Consider the following 19122-nt stretch of genomic DNA (forward strand, 5'->3'; position numbering starts at 1 on the left):
CCCCAAAAGCCGGACATGTCCGGGAAAATCCGGACGTATGGTAACCCTACATCCATGCCTTTTACTTTCTCTCACCTCAGCTACTGAGAGTCTCTCCTTTGCCCTCCCTGAGTCCCAGTTCTCCACACTCCATCATGTGCAGAACACCCCCCACCTTCTCACACAAAAGCACCATTACATCATTTCCTTCTTCAGTCAACTCTTCTCTACCCTGTGCATTTCACGATCCACTTTAAAACTGCCCTTCTGCTTCTAAGAACCATCCATAGACTTATTTCCAGCCTGCTTCATAGTTCTGGTTTCTTTCTCCTCTGTCCTCTCTGGCACTGGCCTTCTCTGCTTAATGCCATGCAGTATTGTTCCTGCTTGTGCGCTCTCTCGCTGTTTGGAACAGCCTTCCTGTAGTTCTCACTCCTGCATTTCAAATTTTGATTGACAAACTGTATCTTGTCTCCTTTTGCCTAGACAAAATAATTTCTCTTCCCTCTACTGTTAGCTATTTAACTCTGTATTCCCTCCCAAAAACAGAACCACAGGGAATTCAGAAGTGTACTGAAAAGTAACAGTCCCAGATCAAACTTAGGTCAGGGCTGAGAACTACATCTCATTCAATTTAGGAGTCCTGATTTTATCCAGAGTAGGATGGAAAATTGTCCCTACCATCCAGCTCTCAATGTGCGTATTTTTTGGTTTTGCACAATGCTTAGATACAACAGTAATGTGGCTTTATAAATTCGTAGACACACATAGCTAAACAGTAGTGTATTATCTGTTATTATCTGTAGTTCTTTGGGATACAGTCTCTGAACAAAAATACATTTCTCCTTTTACCTTTGAAATATATATGATCTGGCCTTCAACTGAAAGTGCAAAGGGAATTGAAGCACCGGGAATATAATTACCCATGGTGGGATTGGCCAGAACATTGGGGTTAACAATCCCCACTCTTGTTGGCAATAGGGTCATGAGGTCTTTAATGACTACAGATGATCAGGGCCTCCATATTACATTTCATAGGAAAGCCTGTACCACCAGTTGATTCAGGACTGACTCCAGAGACGAGTTGTACCTGATGAATCGTCCACACTGTTCCTTGCAGCGTTTGCAACCACAATGACTCAATACCATGTCCTTTTTTAAATGTGTGAACTCTGACATCCATGAAAGCAAGGGACTTGGATGACTCCAGCACAGTTCAGGCAAGCACCTTGCAAGCTTCCCTAACAAAGTTGTATCAGCATAACTTCATGCAGACTGACGTCATCTCTGCTGCAGTAGTTCTAGGCCCCTTGTGAGCAAAGGATGTGTGATGGTTTTGCGGTACATCCAACACTGTCCTAACTATGCACCCACTGAAGTCACTAGTTACAACTCCAGTTGACTTGAGTGGAAGCAGAGTTAGGCCAACAGTGAATATTTTTGAAAATCTCGCCCTAAGACAATTAATGCATAGGTCTGTGTAGTACTGGGATTGATCCAAAGGAGTGTTTGGTGGGGGAGGAGCTATAATTTGCCACATAAAACCATTTGTGCCTTTCTAATTCTCTTTCTTCGTCTGCCCTCTAGGTTCACAACAGAAACCTGCTGTCCCTCGACTTTGATCGTGTGACACGAACAGAAAAAATCTACGATGACCATCGCAAGTTCACTCTACGGATCCTGTATGACCAAGCAGGCAGACCTAGCCTCTGGTCTCCTAGCAGCAGGTTGAATGGAGTTAATGTGACTTATTCCCCAGGGGGACACATTGCAGGGATCCAGAGGGGAACTATGTCAGAAAGGATGGAATACGATCAGGCTGGCAGAATTATATCCAGGATCTTTGCTGATGGAAAATCATGGAGCTACACTTACTTAGAGAAGGTATATGCCCTCTTGTCGCTTACTGATGGCTACTCACTGTGTTTGCTAACTTAGGGATAGATTCTCAGCTGGCATAAATTGACTTCACTTCTTTGACTTCAGTGGTGTGACAATGATTTACACCAATGGAGGATCTGACCCTTAGAGTCTAATACACAGATCTATGTAATCTACCTATTTTAAGGTGCATATAACTGTAGAAACTAAGCCCAGATGACAGCTAAAGTTAGCACCGAGTATCCCCAAAGGGCAATATTATCCGCCCAACCCCACCCCACTCTGTGTGTGTTTTGACCCTCCAAAGCTTTGATTATTTAGATGCAATAGTCCTTTGCTGAGCTGGATGTAATAAAATGCTTCCAGTAAAGATAAATTCCATTCTAGTCAAGTTACAGATACCATGAGTGCTGATAAGATAAGAGTACGGTAGGGACTTATTTTGGGTGTTCCACACAATGTAGAACCAACAGTCCATAAAGTCTAGCATCCTGCCTTCTGCAAAGATCCATAGGAAGTAAGTGTGGCAGGGGCAGGTGGGGAAGGAGAGAGACCAATCCACCTAGCCGGTTATATAATGCTCTTTGGTGGTGGGAAATGCCTTTCTCTTTGCTGCAGGGATCAGTAGGAGATTTAACCATAATATCATCCATCCTCCTTTTAATCCATCTGTGAGCTCTTTAGGGCAGGAATTGTATCTGCCTATGTGTTTGTACAGCACCTAGGACAGTGAGGTCCTGCATTTGGGCTCTACAATGATATAAATAATAAATGAGGATAAAGCATCAAACTGTATTCCGGTATGTGCATTACGTGCAAGTGAGTTAGGGAACTGGGTTAAGAAATTTGCGATAAGTGGCTAGTAGCAGATGAGTTTCTTTTGTCGGCAGACAGACAGGGGTTGCCTGTTTGGTTTTGTCAAGCTGTTTGCCCCATGGTGGCAAATGGAGAAGTGAACTTGGGAGAGTTGGCTGGGGTATTTTTGAATCAATCCTAACAAGGGGTCCCTGGTTCTGTGCCTTTAGTCCAAACCTTACACCAGTACCTGTTACCCTTCCTCATTCTCTTCTGACCACATCTGCTCACACTGAAGTGAGTCTCTCGCTGTGTGTGTACCTCTCGCTACTTAAGGTTATTGTTATAATTATTATTTCTCCTGGTGCCCACCCCCAGTGTCTTAAGTGCTGGGTATTGTACAGACACCAAATAAGGTAGAAATCCCATCACGAAGAGCTGATGCTGAACAGTATAAAACAGGGACAGAGGGGAGGGGAAAGGAGAGGATCAACCAAGTAAAGTGTCCAGATGGCAATTGGCCACATATTAGTCCCTCTGTGAGATCTGCAGGTCACTTAAATTATGCTGGCCACGTATGCACTGTGAGGTGGAGGCTAGACAACCCATGTCCTGAAATAGTTTCCTCTCTGAAAAATTTAGAATGATCATGCCTTAAAACTAAGAAAATAATTCATTCATTTTCCCCTCCAATTCTAGTCCATGGTGCTACTCCTCCACAGCCAGAGACAGTACATCTTTGAGTTTGATAAGAATGATCGATTGTCATCCGTCACCATGCCTAATGTCGCCCGGCAGACCTTAGAAACCATCCGGTCCATCGGATACTACAGGAACATCTACCGGCCTCCAGAGGGCAATGCCTCCGTCCTTCAGGATTTCACTGAGGAAGGGCAGCTCCTTCACACCTTCTACTTGGGGACAGGGAGGCGTGTCCTCTACAAGTATGGCAAGCTGTCCAAGCTAGCTGAAATGCTCTATGACACCACTAAGATTGGCTTCACCTACGATGAAACTGCTGGCATGTTGAAGACAATAAACCTGCAAAATGAAGGGTTCACCTGTACTATCAGATACAGGCAGATAGGCCCACTCATTGACCGTCAGATTTTCCGCTTCACCGAGGAAGGCATGGTGAACGCACGCTTTGACTACAATTATGATAACAGCTTCAGAGTGACCAGCATGCAAGCAGTGATCAACGAGACACCGTTACCCATCGATCTCTACAGATACGATGATGTGTCAGGCAAAACGGAGCAGTTTGGTAAATTTGGGGTCATCTACTACGACATCAATCAGATTATCACCACCGCTGTCATGACTCACACTAAGCACTTTGACGCCTATGGCAGGATGAAGGAGGTCCAGTATGAAATATTCAGGTCGCTCATGTACTGGATGACTGTGCAGTATGACAACATGGGGAGAGTGGTGAAGAAGGAACTGAAGGTCGGACCGTATGCAAACACAACGAGATACTCTTATGAGTACGATGCTGATGGCCAATTGCAGACAGTGTCTATCAATGACAAACCGCTCTGGCGTTACAGTTATGACCTCAATGGAAACCTCCATTTGTTGAGTCCTGGGAACAGTGCCCGTCTCACCCCACTAAGGTATGACCTCAGGGACAGGATTACGAGATTGGGGGATGTGCAGTACAAAATGGACGAAGATGGCTTCCTGAGACAAAGGGGGAATGACATTTTTGAGTACAACTCAGCAGGCCTGCTCATTAAAACGTACAATAAAGCGAGCGGCTGGAGCGTGAAATATCGCTATGATGGCCTCGGAAGAAGAGTTTCTAGCAAAACTGCCCATGGCCACCATTTACAGTTCTTCTATGCAGACCTGACCAACCCCACTAAGGTCACCCATTTGTACAACCATTCCAGTTCCGAGATCACCTCCCTCTACTATGATCTCCAAGGCCACCTCTTTGCAATGGAGCTCAGCAGCGGAGATGAGTTCTACATAGCCTGTGATAACATCGGGACCCCTCTGGCAGTCTTCAGCGGGACGGGCTTAATGATCAAGCAGATACTGTACACAGCATACGGGGAGATCTACATGGACACCAATCCCAATTTCCAGGTCATCATCGGATACCATGGAGGTCTGTACGACCCCCTCACTAAGCTCATCCACATGGGGCGGCGAGACTATGATGTGTTAGCTGGGCGATGGACAAGCCCAGATCATGATATGTGGAAACATCTGAGCAGCAACAACATAATGCCTTTCAACCTTTATATGTTCAAAAACAACAACCCTATTAGCAACGCTCAGGATATCAAATGTTACATGACAGGTAAGACTTCTCTTGGTTCGTTTTTAATTAGTGTATACACAAGCTGGTTTTTGCTCAGGTGGTAGATAGGTTTCTTCTCCTTCAACGATCCATCCATTGTAGGGTCTTCCAGCCTAGACAGGGACTGAATTTCTCTTTAGAAAGGAAAAGAAAATGCAATAGAGTCTTCCAGACTAGAAACCGGCCTGAATTTCTAATGTAAATCAACAAACAGAATTTAAAAAAACAGAAACACACACCAAACTTTTCTGTTCTTCTTTGCACATAAATAAACAAAAGAGGGCACAAGCCCAATATATTTTTTCTTTTGCAGGTCACCTTTAACCCTTCCACAGCTGGATCGCTGGCTGCATACACAGTACTCATGAAAAATTTAAGCCAAGAACTGCTAATCTACCCAACAGGTTTTCTTTTTTTCTTCCTTCCTGCTCTTTTTATGTTTCCCTTTATTTTGTTTCCGATTGTTCATTTCCTCAAACAATGCCAGCTTAGTTTCTGATCAACGTCTCGATAACCCCTCTCATTTGTATATGGATAACTTTTGTTAACACAGTTTTGCGGTAGAGACTTGCTTGCGTTTATAAGCTGCATACAGGCTTGTTTCAGCAAAATGGCAACAGCAACCTAAACCTTTTATCATAGCAAGGCATTATAGAGACCCTTAAAATAGCAATACAGTTAATCCACCCCACAGAGTAAACAATTGCCTGTTAAAAGCCAGCAAAAACAAGTATTGTGTGTCTTAAATTTCATATCTAAATATGGAAAGATTAAGGACTTTCTTAATGTCAATAAGCAGAATAGATCCACTAAGCAGGTGTTTAAAAGTGAGAAGAATGGCTCCCCAAAGTGAATTTATTTCAGCAGGAAAGATTCTAGGAGACCTGAGTCACTCAGAGCTAATGATCATATGATTTCATCAGATGGAATTAACGAGCTTACTTCTCTAATATATATTCTGTGTGTGTGTGTTTGTGTAGGCCATTCCAAATGAGCACAGACAAAACCTTTTTAACAACCACACTGTTGTGTATTCTGCATGTGCCACATATTTGACAGGAAAGCTGTTTTAAAGGATTTTAAAATATTGTATCAGGACTCTTTTCTGTATCTTCTTGTCTATAAAAAAAAAAGGTGACTCAGTTACCATGAGTCAACTGTATACAACTCTTAGGGAGAGGCAAATTATAATTAATTTTAAAAACCTCTAAAAAGACCTAAATCTGCTTTTCTGTATACAGTAACAGTATTGGCTACCCCAGCATTCAAAAATCAGGAGTCCAACCTTTAAAATCATCAGTGAATTTAAAATCGTGAGATTTTAAAAATAGAAAATTCTAGATTCTTTTTAGAGCCTTTAGGATACATGTCTTCAAGCTTTTCCCCACAACCATGAGGGCTAGAAGCTTATGGTTGTTGTTTTTAAATGAAAGCTGAGCTTTTCAAGCAATCACCTGACTCCAGGGGTTGGGGCTTTAAGAACACCACCACATATTCCAAGACTCATGAAAAAATCATGAGAGTTAGCATCAATGTTAATGCCAAGATTTTAAGCTCTCATGTTTCAGTACCTTTTAGAGCAGCAAAGGTGTGTCCATGGCATGAAGCTTCCAATTTTCATCCACATGAGACCTTAAACCTGTCACAAGTGCATAAGTGACCATTGCCAGTTTTGAGCATGAGCCCAGTGTCAGTTTGCTGCAGTGAAGATGATTAGTTAAGGTTTTTGTACAAGTGATCTACACATTGTTATCCCAGTATAACTATGTTGGTTATGGGTGTGATTTCTTCCTGATGCTGTTATACCAATACAAGGCCTAGTGTGGACACAATTATACTGGTATAAAGATGCTTTATACTCTATTATTTATTCCCCTCCCCAAACAGGACTAGATATACTTGCATAAGCACTTCTGTACCGGTACAAGTGCACTCACACTAGATGGGATGTATTCCTTTATATTACTATAGTTAAAGCAGTAGAACTTTTGTATGTAGACAAGGCCTGCAAAGTTGTTTGAAGATAAAAAGTCCTGCGTGAATGGCCTTTCCTGAGGAACTGGATCTTGATGTGATGGGAACGTTTGTGTGTTCCAGTGATCCTAAGAGCAATGCCAGTGGGAGTTTTAATTCCTTTTAGGGCCACCAAAGCCAGACAGGTCAAAGGGTAGGGATAGGGTTGCCAGGTGACTGGTTTTCCACCAGCGTACCTGGTCAAAAAGCGACCCTGGCGACTCAGGTCGGGCCGTTAAAAGTCCAGTCGGCAGCGCAGCGGGGGTCCCGGGGCTAAGGCAGGCTTCCTGCCTGCCCTAGCTCCAGGGCCGGCTCCAGGGTTTTGGCCGCCCCAAGCAGCCAAAAAAACCAAAAAAAGCCGCGATCACGATCTGCAGCGGCAATTCGGCGGGATGTCCTTCGCTCCGAGCGGGAGTGAGGGACCGTCCGCTGAATTGCCACCAAATAGCTGGACCTGCCGCCCCTCTCCGGAGTGGCCGCCCCAAGCACCTGCTTGCCAAGCTGGTGCCTGGAGCCGGCCCTGCCTAGCTCCACACTGCTCCTGAAAGTAGCTGCCAGGTCCCTAGACGCATGGGTGACCAGGAAGACTCTGCCCGTTGTCCCTGCCCCAAGGATCAGCTCCACTGCTCCCATTGGCCAGGAACTACGACCAATGGGAGCTGCGGGGCTGGCGCCTGCAGGCACATGCAGCACACGGAGCCTCCCTGGCTGCCCACATGTCTAGGGGCTGCAGGGACCTGGCGGCCGCTTCCTGTGAGCCGTGGGAAATGCTGTCAGGACCCAGCACCCCAAACCTCCTCCCACACCTCAACCCCCTGCCCCAGCCCGCACCCAAACTCCCTCCCGGAGCCAGCCCCTACCCCCAACACACCAACCCCCTACCCCAGCCCCCTCCTGCACCCCAAACTCCTCATTCCCAGCCCCACCCCAGAGCCCACACCCCCAGGCAGAGCCCTCACCCACCCCCCTGCACCCCAACTCCCTGCCCCTGCCTGGAGCCCCCTCCTTCACCCCAAATCCCTCATCCCCATCTCCACCTGAGAATCCACACCCTCAGCCAAAACCTGCACCCCCCACACACACTCCAACCTCCTGCCCCATCCTGGAACCCACTCCTGTACCCCAAACCCTTCATCCCCGACCCCACCCCAGAGGCTGCACCCCTAGCTGGAGTCCTCGCCCCCCCCCCACACACACACCCTAACTCCCTGCCCCAGCCTGGAGCCCTCTCCTACACCGTAAACCCTTCATTTCTGGCTCACACCCCCAGCCAAAGCCCATACTCCCCTGCCCCTGCCTGGTGAAAGTGAGTGAGGGGGAGGACAGCCAGCGCCGGAGGGCGGGGGAATGGAGCGAGCTGGGGCAGGGCCTCGGAGAAGGGGTGGGACAGGGGCAGGGCCTTGGGGAAGAGGCAGGGCAGGGGTGTTTGGTTTTGTGCGATTAGAAAGTTGGCAACCCTAGTTAGGGAGCTGACCGAAAAAAAGCAGCTTGCTGGTCCTCCAGAGTGGGGGGGCTGAACAATAGTCCAACAACCTGGCCTCATAAAAAAGTTAAGTCATGAAACACAACCAGGGAGCCGCTCCGCAAACAGCATGATGGACAGGGATGTCAGAGCCTTGTTTGTGTCCTCTGCGATGTCTGACAGCACCGAAAGGATTCTGACTATTAGTGGGTCCAACCCTGCACATCTGTCCATGTACAGAGCTCTCATTGATGTTCCCAGGTTTCTACGCTGCACATCGCATATGATGGGGATTCTTTAGCCATTGCACTCACACCTGCCAATATACTGGGGGGGGGGGCAGCATCCTTCCTCACCCCTTCGCATGCTCTGGCTCACTGAGGCCATACAGGTGCACACCCACAGACCAATGATACAAGCCTCAGGCTGTGTCTACACTTAAAATGCTACAGCTGCGCCACTATAGTACTTCAGTGTAGACACTCACGACAGTGATGGGAGGGATTCCCCCTGTCACTGTAGTTAATTCATCTGCCTGGAAGGCAGTAGTTAGCTATAGTGCTGTCTATACCGTGGGTTCGGGCAGCATAGCTGCATCTCTCAGGGTTATGGATTTCTCACATCCCGGAGAGACGTAGCTACACTATTTTCAGAGTAGACCAGCCTCAGTCTCCCAGTAAATGATTTCCAAGCTCGTGTGTAGGAATTGGGAGCGTGCGGCAGGGAGAGTGGGCGAAGCAGGTATTTACATTCTGAGAGGCCCATTGTTCAACATGAATATTTTAGCAATCGTACACTTCGTGACGCAGAGCTTTGCTGCCAACATCGGGAAGCCTGATGGATTGAACTGACATTTCCATTACACATGTCTGCATTAAGCAGTCTCTTTCAGTGCCCTCAAATGAATGTGCTGTGAAATGTGTTGGCAGGGCTACTGTTGCTGAAAAAAACTGTGATGCGAAATGTACTTTTCTTTCAAAAAGAAAAAAAGGTGTCATTGCCATTGGCAAATTAATATTTCCCCCCATTCTCTTAACCTCTCCTTCCACCTACTTATTTTTTCCTGTTCCTTCCAACTGACTCTCTCCACCCACCCACAAAAAGAGAAAATCCTGTTTACAGATGTTTTCAAAGTCAGATTTGTGAGAAGCAACCAACAAAGACTGGATCGAATCTTTTCAGACGTTACATATTTTCCTGCTGTTCAGCAACCCCCTCTGTGCCCCTTTTGACACTGTTTTGAACATGTTTGGTGAATAACTTCTGCCCTATATAGATTTACTTTGTTCTCCTGGCCACCTGGTCCAGAATATGCATATCAAAGCTGTTCATTTCACACTAGGAGGATTTGGAAACAGAGATGCCTCATCACCAAAGAAAAAAATAATCAAACAAAGCTTTATTCCGCCCCCCTCCCCCCCCCCCAAGCACACACCTCCCCTTCCTTCCAAAGACACTTCTAAAACAGTCTGTGGGGTGAGAGAAGTGTTTTTATTACAGCAATCCCTCTTTCCACACGGATCAATGCAAGGGCTTTCTGGACCCACGCCCAAACTCAACATTTTGGATTGCAAGAAAACAAGCAATAGATAGTGTGTTTGTTTGACTTTTGATTCTCCAATCATCTGGAAGCACATTATTTGTCATTTCCATCCCTAATGCTTTTCCAACGGTCTCTTCAAAAACACACATTTAAACTCATGCGGGGAAAAAGCCATGTTTTTTGAACAAATCCCCTCATCCAGAATGTCCCACTAGTGTCAACTCAATTTGATGAAATGAACAGCAAACCTCTTGTTGATACACTGGAGCTTGAAATGAATGAATCACCAACACGATGCTAATTACAATATGGAAGTCCTAAACCCCTTGGGAGCTGATAGTTAATTAAACTTTGACCCTCATCCCCTCAGCTTTTCCCAGCAAAGGATGGTATTCAGAGGCTGGATAAATGACGGGTAGGTTATTGGTGATTATAGTAGTGTCCGTTTTTCCTTCCTTCCTTCTGGAGTCGACAGAGATAAGCGAGGTTAGAATCATCATATGCTCTGAAGTAGATAAATAGGGAAGTCTTTTATATGCTGCTGCCAGGCAGATCCAGGAGCTAGCCAAGTGAGTTATTATTTTCTCCAGCTAGCTACTCACTCGGCTGTCTTTCCTGTTAGCCTTGGAATCGAAGATGTTAGAGCCTGAAAAGACTTACCAGGGTATTGAGTCCGTCTTCCTGCCCAAGTAGGACTGTTCCCTGTGGTTCATCTAGTAGCATGTTCTCCAGTATAATTTTCAGCTTCCGAAGCAACGGGCTTCATATCACTTCCCTTCTGGTTCCAACATTCCCCCTCTATCATAGTACAGAATAAAAGAGATTCCTGAACGGTACTTCACTGAGTTTGACCATCATATACATGGCGCTGCTCACGATGTAAGGGCAGGTCAGTTTGACTGTGGCAGACCCAATGTGTGCAAATGGAATGATCATGTGGAGGCTGTTTTTAAACAATACTGAAAAAATAAAGTTACTATAGGAACCTACCTATGCTAAATTAAAATGTGGCTTTTACCTACACAAGCAGTGGATACATCTTTAAGAGGTATATCATGAGCCTCCGCTCAGACCCTGCCCCAAGTGCCCAGTACTTCTGCCCTGCTACTCCCTACCTCTATGTCCTGGCTCACGAGCACCTCAATTTATCCCATAGCCTATAAACCACTTGGGACGCTTCCGGGTGACCAACATTAAAGCTGAGATTTTTCAAAGCCACCTAGAGCATCTGAATCCTTAGGCAGCTCGACCTTTGTTATTATATTCTTGTTCCTGTGCTTTTTGCTCTGCGTAGCACCATTCTTGGACATGATGCCTTACAAACTCTGAGAAGTTTTGGAGCCAGAAAGATTGCTTTGGCCTTTAACATTTTTAACAAAATGTATATTTCAGCTGTGTGGAAAAGTGGAGGACTTGGCCTGGATGCTGTTTGGTTTTCTGGTAATTTCCTTCATCCTCCATAGTTTTGGAATGTGATACTTTAAATAATCATTTCTGATGGTGTTACTCATATGCATGAAATGTAGTAAGCTCTTTGGGGCCAGGGCTGTCGTCTTGTCCTGGGTTTGTACAGCGCCTCGCACAATGGGGTCCTGGTCAGTGGCTGGGACTTTTAGGCTCTACTGCAGTAAAAATAACAATAAAATCCTACTTATGCTTCTCTCACATCCCAGATGTCAACAGCTGGCTGCTAACCTTTGGTTTCCAACTACACAATGTTATCCCTGGATATCCCAAGCCAGATACAGATGCAATGGAGCCATCATATGAGCTTATCCACACGCAGATGAAAACCCAAGAGTGGGACAATAGCAAGGTGAGCAATGTGACTATGTAGTCTGTCTATTTTAGGCACCGGCATGGCACTTGTCACCATGGGATCCAGGTGCAGTATTCACTGTAGAAATTAAAATCAATCTGCTATTGCAGATGCTCAAGGGACCTGAGTGAAAGTCAGCCTGTGAGTAGCTGCTGTCCCTCCCCACTTCAGTAATGAAATGTGACTAAATAATCCCATCTGAAGGTTTTATCAGCCGGGGTCCTTTCTGTGATACTTTTCAGAGTTACAGCCGTGTTAGTCTGTATCCGCAAAAAGAAGAACAGGAGTACTTGTGGCACCTTAGAGACTAACAAATTTATTAGAGCATAAGCTTTCGTGGACTACAGCCCACTTCTTCGGATGCATATAGAATGGAACATATATTGAGGAGATATATATACACACATACAGAGAGCATAAACAGGTGGGAGTTGTCTTACCAACTCTGAGAGGCCAATTAATTAAGAGAAAAAAAAAAAAAAAAAAAAACTTTTGAAGTGATAATCAAGCTAGGCCAGTACAGACAGTTTGATAATAGGTGTGAGAGTACTTACAAGGGGAGATAGAGTCAATGTCTGTAATGGCTCAGCCATTCCCAGTCCTTATTCAAACCGGAGTTGATTGTGTCTAGTTTGCATATCAATTCTAGCTCTGCAGTCTCTCTTTGGAGTCTGTGATACTTGTTGGTGATTGCTGAACAAAACTAATCTGTACTGTTTTTCTTTCTTAAAAAACATGTGATGTTACCACAGATCACATGCTAGCTCCCTAAACCAAGGAATCAGAGCTGATAGAAAACACCTGTTGGATCATCCACCCATGCCCCAAGACAGAATTGTTTTCTACAATATATTTTCTAGTGCTTTGTCCAGTTTGGTTTTAAAAGCAAAAGAACTCCCATTACTTCCCTTAGGAGATTACTCCACAGTGTAAAAGATCTCTCCATAAGAAAGCTATTCCTGACAGCTTAAATTTTACTTGGCTTGATTTTGTCCCAAATCACTCTACACTAATTCAGGCCTAAATCAGGATGCTTGTAGTTCATTTTTGGTGGCCGATACTGCATGCACAAAATGGGATTAGCACCTTGAAAACAAAAGTCACTTAAAACCCAAGTGTCTTGCCTACTGCTCTCTTCCTGCTAGGAATAGCCCAGCACAAACTCAGAGCCAGCACTCTCCAATGGATAGGACAAACTTCCAGCAAGTTAGACTTGTTAAACGGTGCAATGGCCTTCCAAGGTGTGTGGTGGACGTCCCATCACTGGGCTCATTTAAAACTAGTCCTGGCAAGGCACGGGAAAATATACTGTTGCAGACAACGCTGCATTAGTTCCAATGGTATCAACTAGATGGTGTAACAGATCTTCCCCTTCTCTGACTCCTTGGATTCCAGATCTCAGTGGGCCAGATACTTCCCTGAGTTACACCAATGTAAATTCTGAGTTACTCCACGCCGCCAGTGGAGCGACTTCTGATTCACATCACTGTAATGGCCTAACAGATCAGAATCAGTTCCCTTCTCGGAGAAGGGTGAATAATAGAGAAGAACCAGGCAAGTAACCCTTCACAGACACTGCATTTTATCTTCGGAGCACATAACAGGATCCCAGAATCTCCTTCCATAATGTTGGGCTGTACTTGCCTTGCAGGGATGGGAGGTTGGAGACCTAATGCTGAGTTTGAGCATCCCCCAGCTCGGAAATATCCAGCATGCCATAAACCCTGCACTAGGTTCAGCTTAGCTTAGTTATCCCCCTGCAGCTCCAGAGTGACATTTAAAATCCAATACTCTCTTGTGCTGCACTTTTTGCCTGTGACTGTGAGGCTGTCACTAAATTGTTTGTTGAACAAGTTCAATGTTATTGGCCAGCAGGGGATGCTTCGTGACCTCTGGCATATTGCAGAGCTGCAGCACCTGAATCCAATTTTGCTTCTTTTTCCCTTTCGTCTTGTTGAATTACCGAGTAATTGCGGGCGCTCGTACAGCTCTGTCTGCGGGGGGCCAGGGGCTGGAATCAGTCATCATTTCATTAACTATACTGCTCTCGGTCTCATGAGCACTGGGGCTCTGATACCTGGGGCTTGTTGGCTGTAGTGTTGGTTGCAGGGGAAGGGTAGCCCAGCCCAGCTGTTGGCTTTCCTCAGCACACTGTCGGAGGCAGAGGCTATCTGTATTGTTTTGGCCGTGGAATGAAGTAGGCTGCTGTGTATTCTAAAGTAACTTCCCCAGGTGAGGATCCTCCACACACCCACAAGGCTTGGCTCTTCCGGCCAGCCAAATCTGAGCCATCAGGAGTGCATTCTGCCCATCCTGTCGGCTTTAAAACGGGGCCAACCCTTTTTTCCCCAACAAGAACCACCTTATTTTTCTCTGTCGGGGGTTAAAAACAGAAACGGCCTTGGAGTTCATGCACAGGACTGGGATTAAGGAGCTCTGGGTTCTGTGCAGTGTCATGTGGGGGGAAATCCTCTCCCCAGAGCCCAGGCTGGATGCTGGGAATCTCTGTATGGTGGTGCTGCAGTGCTCTCAGATCCCACCGAGCCTACTGCAGCCCCTATGGCCCTAACACTTCTGCCTCGAGGAAATGGGGGAGGCCGAGGGGGTCGACATAGTGACAGATCTCCGGACCGGGCCTGCCACTGCTCCATCCTCCTCCATGTGGCCAAATGGAGCTGGGCTCTGCAGTGCAGGTGCACAGTCCCTGAACAAACTCACTGCATCCTGTCTCTGCCCCTCCTCCACACTGAAGCCACACCAGTTCCACCCCAAGTGAGTGCTCTGTGCCTACCACGACCGGGTAGAAGTTGACCTTTCGTGCAACAGTTTCTTCCATCTACAAAGTGGGGATCATAATGCTTCCCTCGCCCACGGCGATGGGAGATTCCAAGCACTAAGTCTGTTTTAATTGGATTGAATGACTTAAACTTAAAGGCCTAAAGCTCGGCAACTAAATCATAGACCTGGTCAGGAATTTTCTGACAAAACGTGTTTTTTCTTGGAAAATGCCAATGTGTCAAAACCAAGCCTGTTCATGATAAAGGGTCAAGTGTGACAACTCTCCCAATTCCGGAAAAAAAAAAAACTGAAAAAAAAAAAGTTTTGAAACTCTTCTAGGTAATTTCTTTCATTATTTATTTTTTCTTGGTTATTTTGATTACTTTATACTAAAAAAAAAACAGGTTAAAAAAATTAAAGGTCAAAGTTGTAAAGAAACATTTTGAAATTATCAAAACAAGCACCTTCAAAAATCAGATCAGTAGATTTTTAAGATAAGAAAGAACCATAGCTCTGCTCTCTGCCATCTTCAACTCAGATGGTAATTTTCTGTTTCTCTTCCTTGCTAGGTCCTTAAAATGGGTTGTAAGATGAAACACAAATGATAGATCATCTCCTCTGACCTCTTGCGTAGCGTAGGCCAACCATCTCAAGAGTCCCTGCATTGGGCCCGTAACTTTCGTTTGACCTATAGCATATCTTTCAGAAAGACATGCAGTCCTGACTTAAATATTGCCAGTGATGGAGAATCCACCAGGTCCCTAAATAAGTTGTTCCAGTGGCTAAGTACCCTCACTGGTAAAATTTGTGCCTTCTTTCTAATCTGAATTTTTCTAGAGTCACCTGTCAACCATTGGATTTCATTTTGCCTTTCTCTGGTAGATGAATTTTCTACTATCAGAAATCTCTATCCCATGTAGGTACTTGGAGACCATGAGGGAGTCACCTCTAGATCTTCTCTTAGATAAACTAAACAGATTACGCCACTTTATTGTATACCTTTTTTATTGACACTCCTCTCTTTCTGTGGATCACTACAGTTGCAGTCATAGTACAAAGCAGACTCAGTTGCTACCCTGTGTCTGGATCATTTTGCGTAATAAAGCCAAAGTAAGCTCCTTTACTTACCCAGTGGCCACTTTCACCCCTTTCCAGTGGTGTCAGGGGGCATAGAGGAGGCAAGTCTCTGGTGTAACTAATGCAAAGATGTTTTACTTGGGGTACTAGGCACAAACTGAGGTCTCAGTGCCTCTCCCCAGTTCTTGAGCTCCCATAGTATACCTACCTGAGTCTACAATGCTACTGTCACTCCATATAGTTTCCTTAGTCAGAGCCTAGACTCAGCAAGTCAACAATAAGCCCATATTTTAATAAGGGAAATATACACCCATGGTATATTGGTACAAGGAGAAACGAGGAAACGGGTTCAAATTTCTTTCACATCTTGGCTATTTATGATGGGAAATGAAAGCTTTAGGTATCACAGTGAAAGGCACTATTTAAAAACAAGAGATGGTAGAAGCTAGCTGTGGTATTTTAAATCCTCAAGAACTGCAGACAAAATACAAGCGGCTATTCCAAGCTAGCTGTAATGTACTATTCTCTTGAGCTCTGTACAGCAGCAAACAAACAACGAAGATCAGTCTCCAATGGGTCATTACTAGATAAAGTAAAATGTCACCTAAGGGCATCTGATTAAAAAAGATCGGAAGGAAAAACAAACCCAGAATAGAGATGTCAGTTGTGTATAGTGACAAATATTAAAATAAAATAACCAATAAATCCCACCACAACTTCCTCCTGCTTTAATGCTGTTTTTTACACTGTACCTCTGAGTTACAGTTGCCAAAAGCTACAGCGTTTTTAGAGAATTCTGCTCCATGCCATCTTCAGCTCAGATGGTAATTTTATGTTTCTCTTCCTTGCTAGTTCATTAAAATGGGTTGTCAGATGAAACAGAAATGATTGAGCATTTCAAAGGCAGGGATATGCTGTCTCTTTGAACTCTGCATAATCTGTTTGCATTCCCCCCTTTTCACAGTGTAGCATACAGGCTGAGGTGTATATATATATATATATATATATATATATATATATATATATATATATGAAGATGATTTTTCCCAAATACACTCTGTTATTAAAGGGATACACTCAAGGTCATCAGATCTTAAAATTAAGCAGTTTTCAAAGTCCTCCCATATTATAGGACTCACTTTCAAGCTAACCGAGTCGTTTTTAATGATGATGAGTGATAATGCATTGCGCTGCCATGTGGAAGACCTCAGTTTGCAAACTTGTGTCCCTGGGTAGCGAAAGTTGGGAATGGTAGAGCAGCACCACAGCCAAGCTCCTCTGCGAGCCAGCACAAGTGCCTTGTGTTGCTCAGAGGCAACCCCTCAGTTTACTCCTTGGCTAGAATGATTATAGCTCCAAGCAGTGTCCAGTGGTAGGGCACAGAACAGGGAGTCAGGAGACCTGGTTTGTATTCCTGGCTCTGCCACCAACTCACTGTGGGACCTTGAGGCAGTCCCTTCATTTCTCTGCACCTTCTTATTGTTGATTGAAATTACTCCTGCGGTGAGGTGCTTTCTAATGCTAAAGGAAGAGATGGTGCTTGCTAGACAGACAAAACGAGCAAGATGTTTGAGGTCCTGTGGTACACTGTGATCTTTAGATGAAAGGTGCTAAGTGCTATTGCTGTTATATCATGGGCACTCCCACTAAACCTCAGTCTAGCGATTATGTCCAGATGTGTTTTGGGTTTTGTTTTTTATTTTTGAATGATGATGGCCATATGAATCAGTGAACATTATGTCATGTCATGAACCTCACAAAGGCTGTGCATTACTATGTCAAGGAAAAGACGTGTGTTTTAAAAACACAAAGGAGGCTAAACACGTATTTTAAATCTAGTATTTAATGGCCTGCGTTGGTGATAAAAAACAAAGACATTTAGTCTGTCTGTACCTTAACTTAGCCGTCTGCCTGAGTATTCCCTGATTCAGAGAATATCTGCCCTGCTCTGCTATGGCAGGATGGGGCAAAGTTACATTTCAGCTGTGCCTTGCAGTGTCAGCAGAACCTCGGGGTTGATTAATAAGGAACCCAGCACTACGCCAGCTGGTAATCAGAACAGCTGAGGAATGGAGAAGAGAAAAAATGCAGCTATGCAAATTCTCCAGGGCATCCTGATTCTGAAGGGCACGAGTACCTTGTCAATATGGAACCCAGAATTGTTTGTCCAGAATTAAATGGCGAGGCCAGTGAAGGGGAATCTCATGTGGGGCTGCATCTATAAAGGTCATGGTTTGGCTGGACATCCAGAACACCAGCACCCTTCCTCTCAGTGAAATGAAGTAAACTACTCAGTAGTCTCGTGAGGGAGGCCCATCACCTGGCTGTTGAGAACTAGACCAGACAGTGCACTACATATAAATGGAAGGGACCAGTCCTGCATGGGGAAGGCTGGTCTAGCAAGCCCTTCATCATCTTGAATTCTGGGATACACATTGAAGAACAGGAAAACCAGGTCCCACCCTACAAGAATCTCCATGCAGTTTAGCTCTGAGTCCCAAAACGGGTTTAACAACAGTGGGATTTACTATTCTTGCCCCTCTTCCCTCCCTAATCATGACAGGGAGACAACTGAAATAGCTCAGGACACAGGCATAGCTTTTATTGTTCTGTGACAAGCCTGAGAAAAGGAGGGCAGGCTAGAACCTCCCCAGAGAACCTGTTCCTCCAGACCAAAGTGATAGGACAAGCTTATCCAGCCACATTTTTCACGGCCCGTTCAAGCCATGTAGGATTTGCTCATTACTGGACCTGCTCATGCTGCTGATGTCAGTGGCAAAATCTCCTTTGACTTCAGTGGGAGCAGGCTCAGCATGTGTCTCTAGTCAGTCCTCCTGAGCAGCACCCAGAGACTGAGGTTTTGTTGTTTTAACCCAACACCTTTCATCCCAGAGCAGTCAGTCACTAGGAGATTCAGCTGTTCCACCCCACTCGGGATCAGGCCCTCTGGGAGTTTAGAGCATTTACATCTGTAGAGTCGTATATTGGGTCATGTTGGAGAAAGGATTGGATTTGCGCCTCTTTATCACTGGTCTCATTGTGTCCTAATGGAGTTCGCCTACAACCCCGCTGCTTTCAGGTGTCTCGCTCAGGGGATAGTCAAGGTAGAATTTAGCCTCACAGGGCCTCCCACAAACTTCTAGTGACATATTTAGCCAGTCACTTAATCATCTGTGCCTCGCTTTCTTCGTGGCTAAAATGGGGCTGCTAATATACCCTCTTGGGCATTATGAGGCTAACCTCATTCATTGTTGTAAAAAGCTTTGAGATCCTTCACTAGATGGTCCTGTAGCCATTCAGCCTCTCATTGCTAGAATATTATAAATCGAATATGTAACAGCAAAATAGGGCATCTGCTCGATCACATGCCTCAGTGACAGGTGCTCATAACAGCCCCATGTAAATTAACATTGACTCAGCCAAGACGCCAAAGTTAGACTAATCATGGAGTCTGAATTGTC

The 19122-nt window shown here is 45.1% G+C and overlaps 1 protein-coding gene across 2 annotated transcripts in view; it reads left to right on the forward strand.

Annotated features, from left to right (window-relative positions):
* Positions 1-19122, forward strand: part of TENM4 (teneurin transmembrane protein 4) — a 768234-nt gene that overhangs the window by 745142 nt on the left and 3970 nt on the right. For both annotated transcript variants that reach the window (XM_034759079.1, XM_034759080.1), the window contains 3 exons: positions 1567-1863; positions 3355-4969; positions 11661-11803. In XM_034759079.1, the coding sequence (XP_034614970.1) occupies positions 1567-1863; positions 3355-4969; positions 11661-11803 (2055 nt within the window). The remainder of the gene's footprint in view (positions 1-1566; positions 1864-3354; positions 4970-11660; positions 11804-19122) is intronic.

Source organism: Trachemys scripta, chromosome 1 (genome assembly GCF_013100865.1).
Source record: "Trachemys scripta elegans isolate TJP31775 chromosome 1, CAS_Tse_1.0, whole genome shotgun sequence".
Lineage (NCBI taxonomy): Eukaryota > Metazoa > Chordata > Testudines > Emydidae > Trachemys > Trachemys scripta.